The 24,368-nt window shown below is 38.4% G+C and overlaps 1 protein-coding gene across 1 annotated transcript in view; it reads right to left on the bottom strand.

Annotated features, from left to right (window-relative positions):
• LOC125099633 (butyrophilin subfamily 3 member A2-like) overlaps nt 1-19,229 on the bottom strand; it is a 32,975-nt gene extending 13,746 nt beyond the window's left edge. Inside the window, exon 1 of the mRNA XM_047728879.1 lies at nt 19,008-19,229. Within this exon, the coding sequence (XP_047584835.1) occupies nt 19,008-19,122 (115 nt within the window). The 5' untranslated portion in view covers nt 19,123-19,229. The remainder of the gene's footprint in view (nt 1-19,007) is intronic.
• Nucleotides 19,230-24,368: the final 5,139 nt, after the last annotated feature.

Here is a 24,368-nt window from a genome sequence, read left to right on the forward strand (position 1 = left end):
TTTTATCCATTTTGAGTTTATCTTAGTGTATGGTGTAAGAAAATCGTCAAGTTTCATTTTTCTACACATAGCTGCCCAATTTTCCCAACACCATTTATTGAAGAGACATTTTCCGCTGTATATTTTTTCCTGCTTTGTCAAAGATCAGTTGATCATGGACTTGTGGGTCCATATCTGTGCTCTCTACTCTGTTCCACTGGTCTATGTGTCTGTTTTTTGTGCCAGCACTATGTCTGCCTTGGGGATCACAGCGTTGTATAAAGATTGAAATCATGCAACATGATGCTCCAAGTTCTGTGTTTCTTTTTCAACATTTCTTTAGTAATTCAGGGTCTCTTCTGGTTTCATACATATTTTAGGATTGTTTGTTTCAGCACTTTGAAAAATGAAAGTGGAAATTTTATCAGGATGGCATTGAAGATATAGATTGCTTTGGGCAGTATAGACATTTTAACAATGTTAATTCTTCCAATCAATGAGCATGGAATGCTTTTCCATCTTTTTGTGTCTTTTTCAATTTCTTTCATGAGTGTTCTATAGTTCCTCAAGTACAGATCCTTTCCCTCTTTGGTTAGGTTTATTACCAGGTATCTTATGGTTCTTGGTGCTATAGTAAATGGAATCAGTTCTCTAATTTCCCTTTCCATATTTTCATTGTTAGTGTATAAGAAAGCAACTAATTTCTATACATTGATGTTGTATCCTGTCACATCACTGAACTCCTGCATGAGTTCTAGTAGTTTGGGAGTAGAGTCTTTTGGATTTTCCATATAAAGTGTCATGTCATCTGTGAAGAGAGAGAGTCTGACTTCTTCTTCTCCAATTTCAATATCTTTTATTTCTCTTTGTTGTCTGATTACTATTGCTAGAACGTCTAGTCCTGTGTTGAACAACAATGGTGAAAGTGGACATTCTTGTCGTGTTCCTGATCTCAAAGGGAAGACTGTCAGCTTTTTGCCATTGAGGATGATATTCACTGTGGGTTTTTCACAGAATTTATGAAGTTGAGGAATATTCCCTTTATCCCTATACTTTGAAGCATTTTAATCGGAAATGAATACTGTATCTTGTCAATTTTTTTTTTTTTCTGCAACACTTGAAAGGACAATGTGGTTCTTTTCTCTTCTCTTACTGATTTGTTCTGTATCATTGATTGATTTTAAAATGTTGAACCACCCTTGCAACCCAGGGATAAAACCAACCTGGGCATGGTGTATAAACTTTTTAATGTACTGTTGGATCCTATTAGCTAGGATCTTGTTGAGAATCTTGGCTTCCATATTTATCAGGGATATTGGTCTGAAATTCTCCTTTTTGATGGGGTCATTGCCTGGTTTGGGGATCAGGGTAATTCTGGCTTCATAGAAAGAGTCTGGAAATTTTCCTTCTGCTTATATTTTTTGAAACAGCTTCAGAAGAGTAGGTATTATTTCTTCTTTGAATGTTGGTAGAATTCCCCAGCAGGTCCATGAGGTCCTGGTCTCTTGTTTTCTGGGAGTTTTTTTGATCACTGCTTCAATCTTGTTACTAGACATTGGTCTATTCAGGTTGTCAATTTCATCCTGATTCAGTTTCTAAAATCTTTAGGTTTCCAAGAACACATCCATTTCTTCTAGATTGCTTAACTTGTCGGTATATAACTGTTGATAGTAACTTCAGATGATTGTATATTTTTCCTCGGCATTAGTCATGATCTCTACCCTTTCCTTCATAATTTTATTAATTTAGGTCCTCTCTCCCCTTTCTTTTGTATCAGTTTGGCCAGTGGTTTATCAATCTTATTGATTCGTTCAAAAAATCAGCTTCAGTTTCGTTGATGTGCTGTACTGTATCTCTAGTTCTCACTCATTGATCTTCACTCTAATCTTAATTATTTCCCTTCTTATGCATGTGGTTGGCTTAATTTGTTGTTGATTTTCTATTTCTTTAAGGAGAGCTCTATTTCTAAAGAGAGCTCATGTATTCTGTATTTTTTTTAAGTAAGGCTTAAATGGCTATGTTTTCCCACCTTAGGACCACCTTTGCCATATCTCAAAGGTTTTGGACCAATGTGTCTTCATTCTCATTGGTTTACCTGAATTCTTTAAGTTCTTTTTTGATTTCCTGGTTGATCCAAACATTCTTAAGCAGAGTGTTCTTTAGCTTCCAAGTATTTGAATTCCTTCCAAACTTTTTCTTGCCATTGAATGACAGTTCCAAAACACTGTGGTCTAAGAATATGCAGGGGATAATCTCAATCTTTTGGTATTGGTTGAGCCCTCATTTGTGAGCCAGTATGGGGTCTCTTCTGGATAAAGTTCCATGTGCACTCTAGAAGAATGAGTATTGGTTGTTTTAGTGTGGAATGTTCTGTATATATCTATGAAATCCATCTGGTCCACTGTGTCATTCAAAGCTCTAGTTTCTTTATTGATTTTCTGCTTGGGTGATCTATTACTAAGAGTGGTGAGTTAAGATCCCTTACTATTAATGTATTCTTATCAATATGACTCTCTATTTTGATTAACATTTGGCTTATGTAGTTGGCTGTTCCTATATTGGGGGACATAGATATTTACAATTGTTAGATCTTATTGGTGGATATATCCTTTCATTGATGTAGTGTCTTTCTTTATCTCTGACTAGAGTTTTTAGTTTAAAATCTAATTTATGTGATATGTGAATCCTTGCCCCAGCTTTTTTTTGAGGCCTGTTGTCAGGAAATTTACTTTTCCATTCCTTCACTTTCAGTCTGGATGTATCTTTATGTTCTAAATCGGTCTCTTGTTGACAGCATATGGACAAGCCGTGTCATTTTATCCAATCTACAAAACTTTGCTGTTTTATGGCAGCATTTAGGCCATTCACATTGAGAATGATTATTGAAAGATACATTTTTATTGACATCATGTTGCCTGTGAAGTCCTTGTTTCTATAGTTTGTCTCTGTAAATTTCTGTTCTATTTCACTCTTTGATTCATTCTTCTTTAATCGAACTACATTAATATTTCTTAGAGTGCTGGCTTGATGGCCACATACACTTTTAAATCTTTCCAGTCTTGGAAGCTCTGTATCTCCTCATCCATTTTGAATGTCAGCCTTGCAGGATAATGTATTCTTTCTGCATGTTCTTCTCATTTGGTGCCCTGAATATGTCTTGCTAGCCCTTTCTGGCTTCCCAGATTTCAGTGGAGAGATCTGAGGTTATTCTGATGGACCTTCCTCTGTACTTAAGGAATCTCTTCCCCCTAGCTGTCCTCAGAACCTCTTGTCTAAAATTCTGATTCATGAGTCTCACAATTAAATGCCTTTAGGTTTTTCTAGATTCCTTGATCTTGGGGGGTTTTCTTTCTATCTCTAGGACATGAATGCTTGTGCCATTCCCCAGACTGGGAGAATTTTCATCCAGAATTTGTTCAACTATATCTTCTAGTCTTCTGTCTTTTTTCCATCTCCTCAGGGATCCCAATAATTCTGATGTTGGAATATTTAATCACATCATTTATTTCCCTAATTCTGTTTTCATGACTTTTAGCTGTTTGTACCATGCCTCCTCTTCATCTTTTTTCTCTTTCGTTTTGTCCTCTAGATCACTATTTCTATCTTCTGCTTTGGTTACTCTATTATAATACTAATACTAATACTAATACTAATACTAATACTAATACTAATACTAATACTAATACACTTGGAGTATTTAGATTAGATTGGATCTCATTCATAGCATTTTTAACTTCAGCCCTGGTGGCTTTCACTTCTGCCTTTAGAGAGTCCATGTTGTCACTAATGATTTTCTCCAACCTCGCCATTGCCTAGATCATTGTTACCCTGAATTCCTTTTGCAACATACTGTTCACATCCATATCCAACAGTTCTGATGGGGAAGGTACAGCCTCTGAATTTTTCCTCTGTTGGGTGTTCCTCTTCCTAATCTTTTTGATGAGAAGTGGTTGAGGGGATCTATAGCTGAATATGCCAACCACAATCCAGGTGAGGTGTACCCTGGAAAACTTCAGAACAATCAGAAGTCACCACCAAAAAGAGAGGAAAATGAAAAAGAGAGATAGAAAGAGGAAGAGAGAGAAAAAAAGAGAAAACCTAGGCAGAGTGAGCACCAAAAATAAAATTTATAAGGCATATAAACAAAAATGGAAAGAAAAAAAAAAGACCAACAAAAGTAAATGACAAGGAAAAAAAAACAGCCAAAATAAACCCAAGAATAAGATTTATATAATACCAGAACAAAAACAAATACACAGAAAAACAGACAGAAGGAAAAGGTGGTTATAAATCCTCGATGTGGGTGAGGAAGTTTATTTTGGTTCTTCCTCCTGTTATCTTTGTTAAAGGATTAAACTTTCCAGAGATAAAGGGATATTACACCCAGTTTATATGTAGGGGTAGTATTGAATAGGGGAAAATATTGCCTTGAAGCTTATATCTATTTGTATTAAGAAAATAAGAAAAAAGAAAAGAAGAAGAAAAACACAGGTATGTTTATGAAAAATTTCAAGTTAAAAGGTTATTATGGAGTGTGTTGTATTAAACCTCTAGTTGTAATGTTAGGTAGGTTAAAGAAATTAAAAGAACAAGAATCATGAAAATGAATTTTTAAAAAAATGTATGTATAAAATATGCAGGTTGTAGGGCAATACCAGGAGCTTAATATATGTTTTCTCCTAATGTTGGAGTTTTACAGTTTTATGGGGTCCCTTTGGTGGTTGTTGTCTCATTCTTTTGGCTTGCCTCCTGGGGAGGGGCTTGACACATTGTTTTTCAGTCAGTCTTGCTAAGGCTGAGTTTCCCTGCCCCCTATAAAAGAGCTGGACTCTGTGGAAACCAGTTTTTCAGGCTTTTGTTGGGGAGGGGTTGGCAGCTTTTTGCAGCATTTTGGAGGTTTAATGAAAATCCAACTCTACCCAGACCTCCACTTCAATGAAAAGCCTCAGTCTGCTCCCCTCTGGGTTGTCCAGAACACTCAGACTCCCACTCTGCAAACTCCACTGTACACCACAACCTCCCACAGACCATGTGTGGGCCTCCAGCCTCTGTCTCAGGGGTTGCCTGAAACACCTGCTTGTCTCTGCACCCCAGTGCAACTAAAACCATAAGCAATATTTGTCCAGGGATCCCACTTCTGGTGGCTACCTTTGCTGGGACTGCTGTCTGAGTACTGGGCCCACACTGCAGGGTGCGTTCAGTCAAGCAACTCAGGCTGCTGATGAATCCGGACCAGAGATTGTGCCAAGTTCCTTCAGGTGCAAGCTGGGAGTGTCCAGACCCTCAGCGGTCCTAGAGACCGCTGGCGAGTGCCCTCACCATGCTTTCTCTGGTGCAGGTGGGGAGTGCAGTCAGACCCTGGTCACACAGTGCCTGCAGAGTGCAAAAGTGTGTGGTTCTAGTCAGTGCCCACCAGAATCCCTCATGGGTGCGCGGGAGTACGCCCAGTTGAGTGGTGGTCCAAGCAGCATACAGCCTGGGGCTCAGGACCAGGAACTGAAGGTGCTGCTGCACTCTTTTTGGCTCGTGTGTTTGCCAGAGGCAGTTGTCCTGGGTCCGTGGGCTTAGACCCATGCCCATGACCACCAATTTCATCAATTGCCCCTTAAGAGCTTTTGCTCTTTTTGAGTGCTTTTAACCAGACTCCAAGTTAATCCTGGTTACCAACCACAGGGCACTTCTTATTGGGGTATTGCTTTCCAATGGGTCGCTTCTGATGGTTCCCTCCTTCTTCTGCTTATCCTCCTATCTCAGTCCAAGCCTTCCCACTCCACTTTACGTCTCCACTGGTGTCTTCTGCCCTGGAAGAGATCCAGCAGTGTATAATCCTATATCTCAGGCTGATTTCATGGGTGTTCAGAGTGTTTAGGTAGATATTTAGTTCACTTTAAGGGACCGGTTGAAACAGTGTCCCTACTTCTCTGCCATCTTTCCCCTTCACTGTGTATGTTAAACCCAGACCCATATACCTCCAAGTTCTAACTTCTTGCTTCTCATACATGTAAAGAAAGCTCTATTTTTCTTTTGGATAGAAGCAAATGATTAGCACAGATAATCCCTTAATAACTATATGAATTTAAAATGTGTAGCAAAAAGTACTGTTAAATTGTTTTAGTTAAGACAAAGTTTTTATTGTATATTTTGAGACATGCATGTAATGGATTGAACCAACTTGTTTGGAAAAGTGGGTGAGGTTTCTTTCTCTCTTGCAGTCTCACTGATTAAGTGTTACACGATCATTTTCATTGACAGATTGCTTACCATGTGCATTACAGTGTGGTTTGGTATTTATTATTCATGAAACAATTCATTTCTTTTTTTTTGAAGAATAATTGACACATCATTTTGTTTTAATTTCAGATGTAAACCTTAATGATACATTAAAAAATGGTCACCAATATATCTGGTTACCATTACCATGCAATATTGTTAAAATATTATTGACTATCTACCCTATGCTGTATATTATATCCCCATGTATTATTTAAAAACTGGCAGATAGTACGTCTGAATCCCCCTAATTTCTCATCCGTATACTCATTCCCTGACTTCTATCAAATATCAGTCTATTTTCTGTAACTATGACTTTGTTTCTGGGTTGTTTCTTCATATATTTTGTTTCGAGATTCCACATGTAAGTGAAATTGTATGGTATTTGTGCTTTTCTGTCTTCAGTTATATCTTTTAACATAAGACCATCTAAGTCCATTCATGTTTTCACAAATGGCAAGAGTTTATTCTTTCTTATGCCTGAGTATTATTTAATTTGGAATGCATGTGTCTTTTCAAATTAGTGTTTTCATTTTTTAAGTATTAGAAATAGACTACTGAATCATATGGTAGTTCTATTTTTTTGAGAAATATCTATACTATTATCCATATAACATGCTACAATTTGCATTTCCACCTACAGTGCATAAGGATTTCTTTTACTCAATATCTTCACCAACACTAGGTATTCCTTCTCTTTTTGATATGAGTATTCTGACGGGTGTAATATGGTATGACATGGTTTTGATTTGCATTTCTTTGATAGAGAAACTTAGCGAATTTTCATTTGCCTGTGGGCCATCTGTATATCTTCTTTGGAAAATGTCTATCTAGGTTCTCTGCACATCATTCTGATTCATATTTTTCCTATGCACTGAGGAGTATAAGTTTTTCAAATATTTGGATGTATTTGGATCTGTTATTGGATATATCATTTGAGAATATCTTCTCTAATTCAGTAGGTTGCCTCTTTCATATATTGGATGTTTTCTTTGCTGTGCAAAAACTTTTTAATATAGTGTGGTCTTGTGTATGTATGCATGTATGCATATATGTATGCATTTTTCTTTTGTTATCCAAAGTTGAGTACTTGTATCCAAAAATGTGATTAAGAATCATATCAAGGGGGAGGGAGGCAAGAAGGAAGAAGAGTAGGGGACCTCACTTCGTCTGGTCTATGGAATCTAGCTGGATACCTATCTAACTATTCTGAATACCCACAAACTCAGCCTGAGATGTGAGGAAATATATGTGGAAATCTACAAGCAAAACAAATGACTGATTTTTCAAGGTTGAAGGTGTGGAATCATGAATCAGCAGGAAAACATCCAAAGATAAATAGGGGGTAGGGAGCCTCCATAAGCTGGGTACTGGACAGTCATATAACACCACATAGCAAAGTAGGAACCCTTAGAAATCTACTCCAGTGAGACATCCCTTTCTGAAAGCAGCTCAGGGGATGCAAAAGGCAGAATTCCAGGTGGGTCACTGTGGTCTCAGGATCCCAGGAGTCATGGAAAGAACTGTGTGCCTAAATTGATAAAGTGCCCAAATGGAAAGTGGGGAAACTAGTTACACTCAGCAGTCCCAGGAGAGACTTGTGTTGCCATAAATCATGCCAGACTGATAGGGAGACTGCTCTTTGCCTGAGCACCCAGAAAAGGACTAGAATGTGCAGGTCACTTAACATCCCCTGGTAGGAAAAAATGACTGTGCCCATGACTGTGAAAATGCTCTCAGGGTCATAGTGGCCCTGGATAGAATAGTAAGAGTGGCATCCATCCATGACCTGGCATCAGCAGAGTAGAATTCTTGTGCAAACCCACAAACCCTCAAAATCCCAAAGAAACAAAGTGCAGAGACATTCATGGATCCCTGCTAATCCCCCAGGAGGATTGCTGTGGGCATGGCCCTTAGGTTTCTGTGAAGCATGGTGCACACAGAAGTGGTGTTGGTTTGACTGGTAGAGTTTATTGAAAAGGGGAGAGACTAATCTTGCAGTCTGGGAATCCAATCATTACCATTTTTGCTTTAACTCTCTGAAAAAGGGCAGAAAGCCACCAGAGAACAAAAGCCACATAAAGACCCAGCTTACATTAAGCCCCTCGCCCTTACAAGGGGTGAAGCAACTCCTCCCAGGCACAAATACCTGAAAACAGTAGAGCAGCAAAACCCTACCTCCACCCCCAAAGACAGACTGGAAGAACAGGTGAATGACAAACTTATGGAACCCACAAGACTGTAACTATCCAGCCAGCACCAGTGGAAAATAACACCTTGAGCTACAGGTGATTCCTCATTACTCCTTTATCTTGCAGTTTAAAATTTTATTTTTTTTTTGCATTTTCCCCATTTCAATTAGGTTCTTATTTACTAGCTTAGGTTTTTAAGTCTCCTTTTAAATTTTATATTTTCACATCTACACTTTAAATATATATGCTTCAAGATAGCTTTTTTCTATCTATTCAATTTTATTTTTATATAAATATAAATATTACTTTTTTTGAAATTTTGGGATGTACTGTCTTCTAACACACAGAAAGAAATTCAATCAAGAACAAGTGGATCACCTGTGTGTGTGTTTTATTTTTTTCCCTAACCTGGAAGATTATAGTCTCTCCTCCCAGAACCATATATACATAGTTTTGTTGCATTGGGCTTTGTGTGCTTTTGTGTGGTGACTTCTGACCACCTTGGATTTTCCTAGAGTGTAGTTTGCTTGGGTTTTGGTTGATATTTTGGACTGGGTACATTCACAACCATCCTTCCAAGGGCAGAATGATTGGAAGGAGGAACTCACAACAAAGAAAGGAACCAGTAGCAACATTCTCTGACACAGAACGAGTCAATATAGATATAGGTATGGTCTTAGAGATGGAATTCAGGATAGCAATTATAAAGTTTATAGCTAGGCTTGGAAAAAAATAACCATACAAGATAACTCAGAATCACTAGGGAGGAAATGAGATCAAATATAAAAATGCTATGAATGAGATGCAGTTTAAATTGGATGTTCCAACAATAAGGTCAATGAGGCTAAAGAAGGAATAAGTGATCTAGAGGGGAAGCTGATAGAAATGAAGTTGAAGAAAAAAGAGACAACTAGTAGCCCATGAGGAAAATCTTCAATAATTTAATGATGCTTTGAAATGAACTTATGTCAGAATTATTGGGATTCTCAAGTGTGTGGAGAGAAGGGGCTATAAGGTTTATTTCAGTGAAACATGGTTGAGCATTTCCCTAATCTTGGGAAAGAAACAAACATTCTTATCCAAGAGGCATAGAGGACCCCTCCAAAAATCAATAAAAACAGATCAACACCCCAACATATAATAATGAAGCTTGCAAATCTTATAGCCAAAGAAACTATCCTGAGAACAACTAGGGAGAGGGGATTCCTTAAGTATGGAGAGTGGAACATCAGAAAACAAAAGACTTATCCAAAGAAACCTGGCAGGGCAGAAAGGGCTTGCAAGACATATTCAGGGAGAGACAAGAAGGCAGGGAGGTGGGAGGAAGCACCCTTTCAACCTGTACCCTAAAGTGAGCTGATTACCTTCCAAAGAACTCCGATCACCCACGAAATCAGCCTGAGATCAGAATTATACACGTCTGGATCTCTACAGGAGCAGAAGATGCCAGTGGGCAGGTAAAGCAGAGTGGGAACTTCGGACTGATATTGGAAGATAAACAAAAGGGGGAGGGAGCCACCAGAGGCAACCCATTGGAAAGTAATATCCCAATACAAGAGTGCCCTGCATCTGGGGGACCAGCATTAACTTGGAGTCTGGTAGAAAGCACTCAAAAAGAGAAAATATCGCAGGGGAGGGGAATTGTGGGAATCGGGATGGCTAGGGACAGGGGTTTAAGTCCCCAGAACGAGGACAGCCACCCCTGGTGCAGAGCCAGAGAGAGTGCAGCAGAGAAACCAGGTCTTGGTCCCTGAGCCACCAGAGCGCCTGAGAGTGTGTGGGGTCCGGCTCCCATGAGGGGTTGGGAGCCTTGCCAGCTGGCAGAAGCACAGCATTTTTGCAGTCCCCACGTAAGTGCCATGCCCTGCTATCAGAGTCTGAGTCACGCCCCGTGCCCTCCCCTGAGAGAGGTGTGCACAGGCACCAGTCCTGTGCTCCTGGACTGGGAAAGACCAGGCACTCCCAGCCCTGGCCAGCAGGAAAATCTCAGTGTGTGATTGCTGCTTGGAACCTCTCTGGCAGTTGGGAGCTGCCCAGAGAGACGCTGCTGCCCTGGATTTGGGTACAAGCAAAAAATCCTGAGTACCCAGGGACCGCGACTCAAAACCTGCTCTGCCAGCAGCCAAGAGGGAATTTATTTGGGCCCTGCAGCCAGACTGAGGCTTCTCTCTGAAAGGGAGGTCAGGGTGCAGTTTGCTTTCCTCTAAACCTACAAAAACCATCAAAAGCGGTCAAGGCGAGAGAGAAAAAATAAAGTGAACAAACAAAAAAACCTCCAGAGAACAAAAGCCTGAAAAAAACAGTTTCCTCAGAGCCCACCCCCTTGAGGGGGGCGGGAGGACTTAACTCAGAGAACATCATTGACTGAAAACCCACGTGGCAGTCCCCTCCCCCAGAAAAACAACCAGGAAAGAAAAAAAAAAAAAGATGACAAGAGAACAACCACCACTACTGCATAGGAAAACTTTTATTTTTAAATCGTTCCCACTATTCTGGCTTATTTTTTTACATAGATAATATTTTAACCTATTTACCATCACAGTACACCAAATTCCATGATAACCTTCTAACCTGAACTTTTTGATACATACACCTGTGTTTTTCTTTTACATTTCTATTTTTTTAATTTCCTTTTTTTAATTTTAGTTTAGTTTAGTCTAGTTTATTCCTTTTTTATTTTTATTTTCTAATATTCATATAGAGTTAAACCTCCAGGTGATCCCCTTTCCCCAATCAATGCTACCCCTACAGGTAAACCAAAAATTTTTTTAAAGATTTTATTTATTTATTTGACAGAGAGAAATCACAAGTAAGCAGAGAGGCAGGCAGAGAGAGAGGAGGAAGCAGGCTCCCCGCTGAGCAGAAAGCCCGATGTGGGGCTCGAACCTGGGACCTGGGATCATGACCTGAGCCGAAGGCAGCGGCTTAACCCACTGAGCCACCCAGGCGCCCCGGTAAACCAATTTTTAATACCTCTTTATCTCAGGAAAGTTGAGTCCTTTAACAAAGATATTGGATACATCCAGGAAGAATCAAAGCAAACTTCCTCGCCCACACAGAATTTATTACCACTCTCCCATATTTTTCTTCCATCAGTGTTTCTTTGTTTTTCTTTTTGTCCTGATAGTATATAAATCTTACACTTGGGGTTCTTTTTGACGAGGTTCTTCCTTTATTTGATTATATACATACATATATATTTTTTTCTCTTGTAATATAATTTTATCAGTCTTTTTGTTTGTCTGCTTTTCTTTGTAAAATTCATAAATCTTACCTTGGGGACCATTTGGGCTGATGTGTCACTTTTATCATCCCTTTTTTTGCTTTCTCTCTCTCTCTCTCTCTCTCTCTTTTTTTTTTCTTTCTCTTATCTTTTTTCTCTCATTTGGGTGGGGAAACCTGATTGCTCAGAAGCATTCCAGGGTACACCTTGACTGTACCACTGTCGATACATCCAGCTACATCCATTCAGTCATCTCTCATGAAAATGACTAGGAGGAGGAATGCCAACAGAATAAAAATACAGACGATGGGCCTTCTGCAACAGAGCTAACGGCTAACAACATAGTCAATATGTCAGAAAGAGAATTCAGGCTAACAATTAACTAGGCAATAGTCAGGTTGGAGAAAGCCATAGATGACCAAATGGAATTGATTAGGGCTGAACTGAAAACAACCAGAGATGATCTTCACAATGTTAGGGAAGAACTGAAAGCTACCAGGGATGATGTTCACAATGCTATCAATGAGTTCCAGTCTAATCTAAATTCTCTCAAAGCTAGGGTAACTGAGACAGAAGCTAGAATTAGTGATCTGGAGGACAAACAGATAGAGAGAAAGGATCAGGAGGAAGCCTGGAACAAACAGCTTAGAAGCCACGAAAACAGAATCAGGGAAATAAATGATGCCATGAAATGTTCAAACGTCAGAATTATTGGAATCCCTGCATGGGAGGAGAAAGAAAGAAGTCTAGAAGATATAGTGGAACAAGTTCTTCATGAAAATTTTCCCAATCTCACGAATGGAACGAGCGTTCATGTACTAGAGGCTGAACGGACTCCACCCAAAATTATAGATTCCAGAAAAACATCAAGGCACCTGAGTGTCAAAATGAGGAATCATAATTCTAGATATAATCTCTTGAAAGCTGCTAAGACAATGAGGCTCCTTACTTACAGAGGAAACCCCATCAGAATATCGTCAGACCTGTCCACAGAGACCTGGCAAGCCAGAAAGGGCTGGCAAGATCTATTCAGGGCACTAAATGAGAAGAACATGCAGCCAAGAATACTTTGTCCAGCAAGACTGACATTCAAAATGGATGGAGAGATAAAGAGTTTCCAAGACCGGCAAGGCTTAAAAGACTATGCAACCACCAAGCTGACACAGAAGGAAATATTAAGGGTGGTTCTATAAAAGAGGAAAACTCCAAATAATAGCATTGAACAGAAATATAGAGACAATCTACAGAAAGAAAGACTTCAAAGGTAACACGATGTCAATAAAAACGTATCTATCAATAACCACTCTCAATGTGAATGACCTAAATGCGCCCATAAAAGGGCCAGGGTTGCAGATTGGATCAAACGACAGGACCCATCCATATGTTGTCTACAAGAGACCCATTTTGAACCTAAAGATACACCCAGACTGAAAGTGAAGGGATGGAGAAGCATCTTTCATGCCAATGGGCCTCAAAAGAAGGCCAGCGTAGCAATTCTCATAGCAGAGAAGTTAGATTTTAAACTAAAAACTGTAGTCAGAGATACAGAAGGACACTACATCATTCTTAAAGGGACTACCCACCAAGATGCTCTAACAATTGTAAATATCTATGCCCCCAATATGGGAGCAGCCAATTACATAAGAAAACTGTTAATCAAGATAAAGAGTCATATTGATATGAATACATGAATAGTATGGGATCTTAACACGCCTCTCTCAGTATAGACAAATCATTGAAGCAGAAAATCAATAAAGAAACAAGAGCATTGAATGACACATTGGACCAGATGGACCTCATAGATATATACAGAACATTCTACCCTAAAAAACAGAATAGTAATTGTTCTCAGTGCACATGGAACCTTCTCAAGAATAGACCACATACTGGGTCACAAATCAGGACTCAACTGATACCAAAAGACTGAGATTATTCCCTGCACATTCTCAGATCACAATGCTTTGAAACTGGAGCTCAATCACAAGGAAAAGTTCCGAAGGAACTCAAACACCTGGAAGCTAAAGACCACCTTGCTTTAGATTGCTTGGATCAACCAGGAGATCAAAGAAGAACTGAAACAATTCATGGAAACCTATAAGAATGAAGATACTTCGGTTCAAAACTTATGGGATACAGCAAAGGCGGTCTTAAGGGGGAAATACATAGCCATCTAAGCCTCGCTCAAAAAAAAAAAAAAATGAAAAATCCAGAACACACCAGCTCTCTCTACACCTTAAAGAACTGGAGAATAAACAACAAATCAAACGAAATCCACACATAAGAAGGGAAATAATCAAGATTAGAGCTGAGATCAATGAGGAAGAAACCAGAGATAGAGTAGAATATATCAATGAAACTAGAAGCTGGTTTTTGAAAGAATTAATTAGATCAATAAACCATTGGCCACACTAATCCAAAAGAAAAGATAGAAAGCCCAAATTCATAAAATTATGAATGAAAAGGGAGAGATCACAACTAACACCAAGGAAAAAGAAACAATCATCAGAAGTTATTATCAACAGTTATATGCCAATAAACTAAGCAACCTAGATGAAATTCATGCATTCCTGGAAAACTTTAAGCTCCCAAAATTTAACCAGGAAGAAATTGACAACCTGAATAGACCGAATATCTAGTAACGAGATTGAAGCAGTAATCAAAAACCTCCCAAAAAACAAGAGCCCAGGACCTGATAGATTCCCTGGGGATTTCTATGAAACTTTCAAAGAAGGAATAACACCTATGCTCCTGAAGCTGTTTCAAAAAATTGAAGCAGAAGGAAAACTTCCAGACTCTTTCTATGAAGCCAGCATTACCCTGATCCCCAAACCAGGCAAAGACCCTACCAAAAAGGAGAATTTCAGACGAATATCACAACTGATATTCGATAATGGATGCTAAGATTCTCCACATGATCCTAGCAGACAGGATCCAACAGCACATTAAAAAGATTATCCACCATGACCAGGTGGGATTCATTCCTGGGCTTCAAGGATGGTTCAACATTCGCAAATCAATCAATGTGATAGAACAAATTAATAAGAGAGGAGAGAAGAACCACATGGTCCTCCCAATTGATGCAGAAAAAGCACTTGACAAAATCCAGCATCCATTCCTGATTAAAACGCTTCAAAGTATAGGGATAGAGGGAACATTCCTGAACCCTATAAAATCTATCTATGAAAGACCCACAGAAAATACCATCCTCAATGTGAAAAAGCCTGCAGCCTTTCCATTGAGATCAGGAACACGACAAGGATGCCCACTCTCACCACTCTTGTTCAACATAGTATTAGAAGTCCTAGCAACAGCAATCAGACAACAAAGAGAAATAAAAGGTATCCAAATTGGCAATGAAGAAGTCAAACTCTCTCTCTTCGTAGATGACATGATTCTTTACACACAAAACACAAAAACTCCACCCCCAAACTACTAGAACTCATACAACAATTCAGCAACGTGGCAGGATACAAAGTCAGTGTACAGAAATCAGTGGCTTTCTTATACACTAACAATGAAAATACAGAAAGGGAAATTAGAGAATTTATTCCATTTACTATAGCACAAAGAACCATAAGACACCTGGGAATAAACCTAACCAAAGAGGTAAAGGATCTGTTCTCGAGGTACTACAGAACACTCATGAACGAAATTGAAGAAGACACAAAAAGATGGAAGACCATTCCATGCTCTTGGATGGAAAGAATAACCTTTGTTAAGACGTCTATACTGCCGGGGTGCCGGACTGGCTCAGTGGTTTAAGCCTCTGCCTTCAGCTCGGGTCATGATCTCAGGGTCCTGGGATCGAGCCCCACATCGGGCTCTCTGCTCAGCGGGGAGCCTGCTTCCTCCTCTCTCTCTGCCTGCCTCTCTGCCTGTTTCTGATCTCTGTCTGTCAAATGAATAAACAAAATCTTTAAAAAAAAAGATGTTTATACTGCCTAGAGCAATCTATACTTTTAATGCCTTTCCGATCAAAATTCCACTGGTATTTTTCAAGAAGTTGGAGCAAATAATCCAAAAATTTGTATGGGATCAGAACAGACCCTGAATCACTAACGAAATGTTGAAAAACAAAAATAAAACTGGGGGCATCACGTTACCTGATGTCAAGCTTTACTAAAAAGCTGTGTTTACCAATACAGCATGGTACTGGCATAAAAACAGACACATAGACCAGTGGAACAGAGTAGAGAGCCCAGATATGGACATTCAACTCTATGGGCAAATAGTCTTCGACAAAACAGGAAAAAATATACAGCGGAAAAAAGGCAGTCTCCTCAATAAATGCTGCTGGGAAAACTGGACGGCTTTATGTAGAAGAATGAAATGACCATTCTCTTACACCGTACACAAAGATAAACTCAAAATGGATAAAAGACCTCAACATGAGACAGGAATCCATCAGAATCCTAGAGGAGAATATAGGCAGTAACCTCTTCAATATCAGCCACAGCAACTTCTTTCAAGATATGACTCCAAAGACAAAGGAAACAATAGGGAAAATGAACTTTTGTGACTTCATCAAAATCAAAAGCTTCTGAACAGCAAAGGAAACAGTCAACAAAACAAAGAGGCAACCCACAGAATGGGAAAAGAGATTTGCAAATGACAGTACAGACAAAAGGTTGATATCCAGGATCTATAAAGAACTCCTCAAACTCAACACACACAAAACAATCATATCAAAAAATGGGCAGAAGATATGAACAGACACTTCTCCAATGAAGACATGCAAATGGCTATCAGACACATGAAAAAAATATTCATCATCACTAGCCATCAGGGAGATTCAAATTAAAACCACATTGAGATACCTACTTACAGCATTTAGAATGGCCAAAATTATGAAGATAGGAAACAACATGTGTTGGAGGGCATGTGGAAAAAGGGGAACCCTCTTACACTGTTGGTGGGAATGCAAGTTGGTTCAGCCTCTTTGGAGAACAGTGTGGAGATTCCTCAAGAAATTAAAAATAGAGCTTCCCTATGACTCTGCCATTGCACTACTGAGTATTTACCCCAAAGAGACAGATGTAGTGAAAAGAAGGGCCATCTGTACCCCAATGTTTATAGCAGCAATGGCCATGGTTGCCAAGCTGTGGAAAGAACCAAGATGCCCTTCAACGGACGAATGGATAAGGAAGATGTGGTCCATATACACTATGGAGTATTATGCCTCCATCAGAAAGGATGAATACCCAACTTTTGTAGCAACATGGACGGGACTGGAAGAGATTATGCTGAGTGAAATAAGTCAAGCAGAGAGAGTCAATTATCATATGGTTTCACTTCTTTGTGGAGCATAACAAACAGCATGGAGGACATGGGGAGTTAGGAGAAGGGAGTTGGGGGAAATTGGAAGGGGAGGTGAACCATGAGAGACTATGGACTCAGAAAAACAATCTGAAGGGTTTGAAGAGGTGGGGGGTGGGAGGTTGGGGGAACCAGGTGATTAGTATTAGAGAGGGCTCAGATTGCATGGAGCACTGGGTGTGGTACAAAAACAATGAATACTGTCATGCTGAAAATAAATAAAAAAAAGTTTAAAAAAATAAAATAAAAATTCTGCCTCTGAAACCAATAATACAATATATGTTAGCTAAATTGAATTAAAGACTAAAAATGATAAAAAATAAAACAGCATAATAGGAGGAAACTTACGGAAGGTTAGATATATTGATTGCCTGGATTGTGATGATTATTAAACAGGTTTTTTTTTCTTTTGTGTTGTAAATTTTATACTGCATATTCCTGCTAACTCAGCATGTCCACAAACATGCTTATGAGCCCAATGCCCAATTGACCACATGCACCACTGTGATAAGGCTGGACTTTGTCACAAATATCCCTTCTTGCTCTCTTCAGATGAGGACGTAGTGATATTTAAATACAGAAATTTATTTGTGCCTTTTATTTATGTGTCCCGCCTTCATCCCAATAAAGATACTTGCTAATGAGCCTTCCCACTGTTTAGGCTCCCAAACTTCTTACCTGACACCCTGTCTTTGGGGTTACATGAATAAAGGCAGAGGAAGTGTCTTTACGGTGGTTTCTCTAAGAACATGTGAGAAAAATAAACTTTGTTTTCCTGAGCAAACCTTCTATTCCTCCCTGTTGTGGCTGTACCTCATTGATCTTTTTATCAAAGAAAACAAAACACCAAATGCCCAAAATCAGGACTGTATATATTAAATGTGCTTTTTTTTTTACATATCAAATATACTTCCATAAAGCTAATTTTAAAAATAAAGCTTCTGGGGAATCTGGTTGGCTTCACCTCAGACCTGAGGCCTTCACCTCAGGTCATGATCTTAGAGACCTGGGATTGAGACCAGCATCAGGCTCTCTGCTCAGCGGGGAGCCTGCTAACCCCCCACCCTCTGCCTGCCTCTCTGCCTACTTGTGATCTCTGTCAAAAAAGTAAATAAAATCTTAAAAAAATATCTTCTGAGATATAATACATTTTTTTATTTTTGTCACAAACATATTATGCATGCGTGTATGTATGAATTTATTATAAATTATTTTATAATGTATAATTGGTTTCCTATATTTTAATAGATGATATTTCTGAGGAAGTAGACTGAGATAATATTTTAGAATTTAATATTATCTCTTTTATTTGATGGAAAATTATATTTCACTATTAATTAGCATATATTTCATTAAAATCAGCATGAATATTCTCTATCAAAATGTATTGAAATTTCAGTTTTTATTTTTGCAATGAAATAGAATATATCATACTTCTTTCAACTAACCTGAATGTCTTTTCCCTTTGACCAATTTCCTTACATCCCTGTGGACATGTAATATTTCCATACTGGAAGTGATATTCAATCTCAGTTCAACTGCACTCAGGTGAACAAAAGGGAATTTATTAAAGCCAATAATATCCAATACCCTGCCAAGGGTCATGCAGCTGGGTAAGTGCAACATGACCATGAGATCCCAAAGTTTCTGACTTGAGGATCTGACAGCAGTGCGCAGAAAGCATTCCCCAAGGAAACACATTGACTTTTCTGGCTCAGGTCAGAAAATGTATTTCCATCAACTAGACCGAATAAATGAGAGTGTTTTTGAGATATTCTTCTTGTATTATTTACAGTTTACAAAATAACTTTGCATACTTATATGATTTTATCCTAAAAAATCATAGAAAAGGAAAGGGAAATATGAAGACAGAGGTGGGAAAATACTGAAAGGAGAACAATTCTGAGGTCTTCAGGTCCAGGTATTAGGAAAAGAGCAGAAACCTGACAATGTATTGTATATCAAAATGACTTCTGAGTTAAATTCCAGGGTAAAGAAAAACCCAGCTGTCCTTTCATCTTACTCACCTGCACCTGGCCAGGGAAGCAGAACCAAGAGAAGAAGGGTCCTGAAGTTGACACATAAAGGCTGCATCCCAGCTGGTGGTCCCAAGGGTGGAAGATCAGACCTCTGCCCTCCCATGAGCTGTCATGGGTCCCAGTCCTGAAATCTGGTTCACTTATAGTTTCTAAAACACTGTGAACATGATTCTCAAACAGAAAACTGGCTTGTTAGGAAAATCACATATGGGAAAGTGAAAGCACAAGTTGGACTCTGAACAAATTGACTCATGCCGTTATACATTAAATGGCCCAATAAGGAAGAATGTTAAAGCAGGGTTATTGATCACAGGATGAAATAAATACTTTTCAGAATGAAAAGAAAAAAAAAGAACTTTGATTCTATCACCAGTTTAGCATCAAGATCGGATTTCTGAATTAAAATTCAAAAACACTCTTTTGAAAATGAAATGAGTGAAAATAAAATTTTCTTATTTGGCACAAAGCAAACACAAATTGTGTCATGCAATGTAGATGGAATTTGCTGTGCAGAAGCACAGAGGTTGGAAATATTGCTTAGTCTTCCAATTTTAGTAGAGGTCTTGATTACAATTAGAACAATTTAATAGAGGTTTTGATTTGTATTTCTTTGATGACAAGTGATGTAGACCATTTTTTCGTGAGTCTGTTCACCATTTGTATGTTTTCTTATTTTATTGATAACTTCTATTTTGTTCTTACTATATAAGATAATTCAATTTAAAAAGATAATTCACCAAATAATTCAATGTATCGTGTGAAAAAATGAATTGTTTTAGTAGAAGGAGTCATCTCCTTCCCTAATCCTACATTTTGGGAGCAAGCATGTAAGCAGCCATGCTGAATATTTTAGCTATAACATATAAGGAAATATTGCAAATCAACAGTAAAAATGAAAAGAAATTCACTAGTTATAAAAATGGGCCAAGCAATATAATAGGCATTTTTCATGTTACTCTATGGTAGTTATAGAGTATACATAGTTATTAAAATACTTCTATGAAATACACACAACACCTTTAGCCATAAAGAAAATATGAAAAAAAAAAAACATTATGAAATATCAATAAACATCTGCTGTAAAAAATAAATCTTTTTTTTTTCTTTTCTAAGTGAAAATACCAATGCTGGGAAAGACACAGGTAAACTGGATCAATCATACATTGCTATTAGAAATGTAAAATGCCACAGACCTTCATAAAAATTTTGTATTTTCTAATAAAAGTAAATATGTAAATGCCACATGACACTAAAATTACAATTGTTGGCAATATTCAGAGTGTGTATTCACAATATACATAAATGTTCATAATGCCATAAGTTGTAATAGTCAAAATTTTGGAGTAATCCAAATGTCCCCAGTGGGTGAGTAATTAAATTGTGGCACATCCATAATATAGTATACTGTTAATGAATAAAAAAGAAAATGTTGGTACACAAATCAACTTCTATGGATCTCAGTGGAATTACACTGTGAAAAAAGCAATGACAAAGATTATATGTTACCTGAGTCGGTTCATAAAATGTTCTTTAAAATACAAAATTTCAATAGATAAATTGGTTCAACAGAAGTCAGAGACTGGCATGGGGTCAAAATGAAATGTGGATGCAAATGTGACTAAAAAGGGATAACATAAGAGATCTTTATGGTGATTTTACTTTTCTATTTCTTGGTTGACCTTGTTACTCACATTAACCATGGCATAAAATTACATAAACTACTCCTCTACACACAAATACACACACTAAATGAGCAAAGTAGCAACATCTGAACAAGTTCTCTGGATTGTAGTCAATTCAGTTTCCTGGTTGCGGCATTATATTGGGTTATACAAAATTTATACAAAATATTACCACTGAAGGAAACTGGGGAAGGGACTTCACTGTACCAAATTTGCTACAATTCACAAATCTGTAATCCTCTCAAACTAATTACATATATATGTATGTATATATATATATATATACACACATATACACATACATACATACATACATATATATATTCTATACTCTCTCTCTATATATATATACACACACACACACACACACACACACACACACACACACACACACACTTATTTATTTATTTAAAATGGAAAATAGAGACACCTGGTTTGCTCAATAAGTTAAGTGTCTGCCTTCAGATCATGATCTTGTGATCCTGGGATTGAGGCCTTTGTCTTGCTCCCTGCTCAGCAGGGAGTTTACTTCTTCCTCTCCTTCTCCCCCTCTCCCTTTGCAGAAGCTATCCTTCAGTAACTCTCTCAAATAAATAAATCAAATCTTTAAAAGAATGTAAAATTAAGAAAGTCAAGGTCATAGGAAAATCAGTGATATCAAATGATAATATGTTGTTATGTATTAATCAACATACTTAATTAATAATATGTTAATTATATAATGATAATATGTTAAATTTATATATGGAAGATAATTGTTCCAGGATTTGATACAGTGTAATATATGGTGTGAAACACTGCATTATTTTTTTAAAGATTTTATTTATTTATTTGACAGATAGAGATCACAAGTAGGCAGACAGGCAGGCAGAGAGAGAGAGGAGGAAGCAGGCTCCCTGCTGAGCAGAGAGCCCAATGCAGGGCTCCATCCCAGGACCCTGAGATCATGACCTGAGCTGAAGGCAGAGGCTTTAACCCACTGAGCCACCCAGGCGCCCCTGCATTATTTTTTAAATTGAATTATTTAATACATGAAAAAACAAATAAAAGTTATCAATAAAATAGGAGGAAAATATACAATGGCCAATAGATATTTAAGAATGCTCCATATCACCTGTCATCAGAGAAATAAAAATCAAAACTATAATGAGATACCACTTTACACCAGTTAGAATGGCCAAAATTAACAAGATGAGAAACAAATGTTGGCAAGGATTTGGAGAAGAGGGAACCTTCTTAACCTATTGGTGGGAATGCAAGCTTATACAGCCATTCAAGAGAACAGTATGGATGTTCCTCAAGAAGTTAAAAATAGAGCTACCCTATGACAAAGCAATTGCCTACTGGGTATTTACCCCCAAGATATAGATGCAGTGAAAAAAAATGTACACCTGCTCCCCAATATTCATAGCAGTAATGTCCACAGTAGCCTAACTCTGGAAGGAGCTGAGATGGCCTTCAACAAATGAATAGATAAAGAAGATGTTTTTATACATGCAATGTTGTATTACTCTGCCATCAGAAAGGACGTATTCCTAACATTTGCATCAACCTGAATGGAACAGTAGGGTTCAATGCTAAGTGAAATAAACAAGCAAAGAAAGTCAATTATCATATGGTTTCACTCATATGTGGAATAAAGTAAATAGTGCAAGGATTATAGGGGAAGGGAGTGAAACTAAATGGAAAGAAATCAGAGAGGGGGATAAACCATAAGAGCCTATTGATTCTGGAAAACAAACAGTGTAGCACAATGGAAGGTGGGTGGGAGAATTACGTAACTGGGTAATGAGCATTAAGGAGGGCAAGTGATGTTTTAAGCACTGGGTTTTATATGTAAATGATGAATCTCTGAACACTATTTCTGAAACCAATGATGTACTATATATTATCTAATTGAATTTACATAAATAAAAAAGAAAATATTGTTGGGTCTCCCAAAAAATGGGTATCTCAATAATGGGTCCGTGATTAAAGGAGTGAAACTGATACAAAGCGAAAGTCAAGCAAAGCTTTATTTTGCACCAAGCATCAAGAATCAAACCAACCATCAAACAGACCAGGTGGGGCCACCCCTTACAGAGAGGAAGACCACTCCCTGCTTTCCAGACTAACTTTTATAGAGCAAAGGCCATGTGGTTTGGCCTGGCCACACACAGGTGGTGAATTGAATTCATCCCACAGTAACCATGGAAACTAGCCCATCACCTTGGTAGCTAGGAGACAGTATGCACCCCCACTAATTGAATACCTCCACCTGGCCTGACCCACCCCTGTACTTGGACTTTGTTACCTGGGACTGGTTTCCAGGACTTGTTTTTAAGTAAGTTCCCCTGGGGGTGGGGGCAAAGTCAATTTAAGTTTTACAACAAAATGGCAGTTCAACTGGGGTGGGGCCGTTCTGGCTGAATAGGCCCGTACAATGTAAGTTCACTGAAATTAAACACATGATTGTTTAGGATAGAGAATTGGAAGGCATAGTATCAGATTTCATATGAAAACACATATATTAACGTGGGCAGGTATAAATTAATTAAGGATTAGTAAAATCATGTTAAACGGTAAGTGTTTTCTAATTTCCAAAAAATCATTGCCGTTGACGGCTTTATGGAAATTAGAAGACACTCGTGACTTCTTTCTTAATTTTTTACTTTTTAAATTTTTTTTTCAGTGTACCAGAATTCATTGTTTATGCAACACACCCAGTGCTCCATGCAATACGTGCCCTCCATAATACCCATCACCTGGCTCACCCAATTTCTCACCCCTGCCCCTAAAAACCCTCAGACTGCTTTTCAGAGTACATATTCTCTCATGGTTCATCTCCCCCTCCAATTTCCCCCCAACTCCTTTCTCCTCTCCATCTCTCCATGTCCTCTGTGTTATTTCTTATGCTCCACAAATAAGTGAAACTATATTACAATTGACTCTCTCTCTGCTTCACTTATTTCACTCAGCATAATCTCTTCCAGTCCCGTCCATGTTGCTACAAAAGTTGGGTATTCATCCTTTCTGATGGAGGCATAATACTCCATAGTGTATATGGACCACATCTTCCATATCCATTCATCCATTGAAGGGCATCTTGCTTCTTTCCACAGTTTGGCGACCGTGGCTGTTGCTGCTATAAACATTGGGGTACAGATGGCCTTTCTTTTCACTACATCTGTCTCTTTGGGGTAAATACCCAGTAGTGCAATGGCAGGGTCATAGGGAAGCTCTATTTTTAATTTCATTTTTTTAAGATTTTATTTATTTGTTTGACAGAGAGAGAGAAAGAAAGTAGGCACAGAGGAACAGAGGCAGGCAGAGAGAGAGTGGGAGAAGCAGACTTCCTGCCAAACAGAGAGCCTGATATGGGGCTCGATCCCAGGATCCTGAGATCATGACATGAGCCGAAGGCAGAGGCTTAACTCACTGGGCCACCCAGGAGCCCCGTTTTTAATTTCTTGAGGAATCTCCACTGTTTTCCAAAGTGGCTGCACCAATTTGCATTCCCACCAACAGTGTAAGAGGATTCCCCTTTCTCCACATCCCCTCCAACACACATTGTTTCCTGTTTTGCTAATTTTGGCCATTCTAATTGGTGTAAGGTGGTATCTCAATGTTTTTTTTTTTTTTAAGAGATTTTATTTACTTATTTGACAGAGAGAGAGATCGATCACAC

This window comes from Lutra lutra, chromosome 5 (assembly GCF_902655055.1).
Source record: "Lutra lutra chromosome 5, mLutLut1.2, whole genome shotgun sequence".
NCBI classification, from domain to species: domain Eukaryota; kingdom Metazoa; phylum Chordata; class Mammalia; order Carnivora; family Mustelidae; genus Lutra; species Lutra lutra.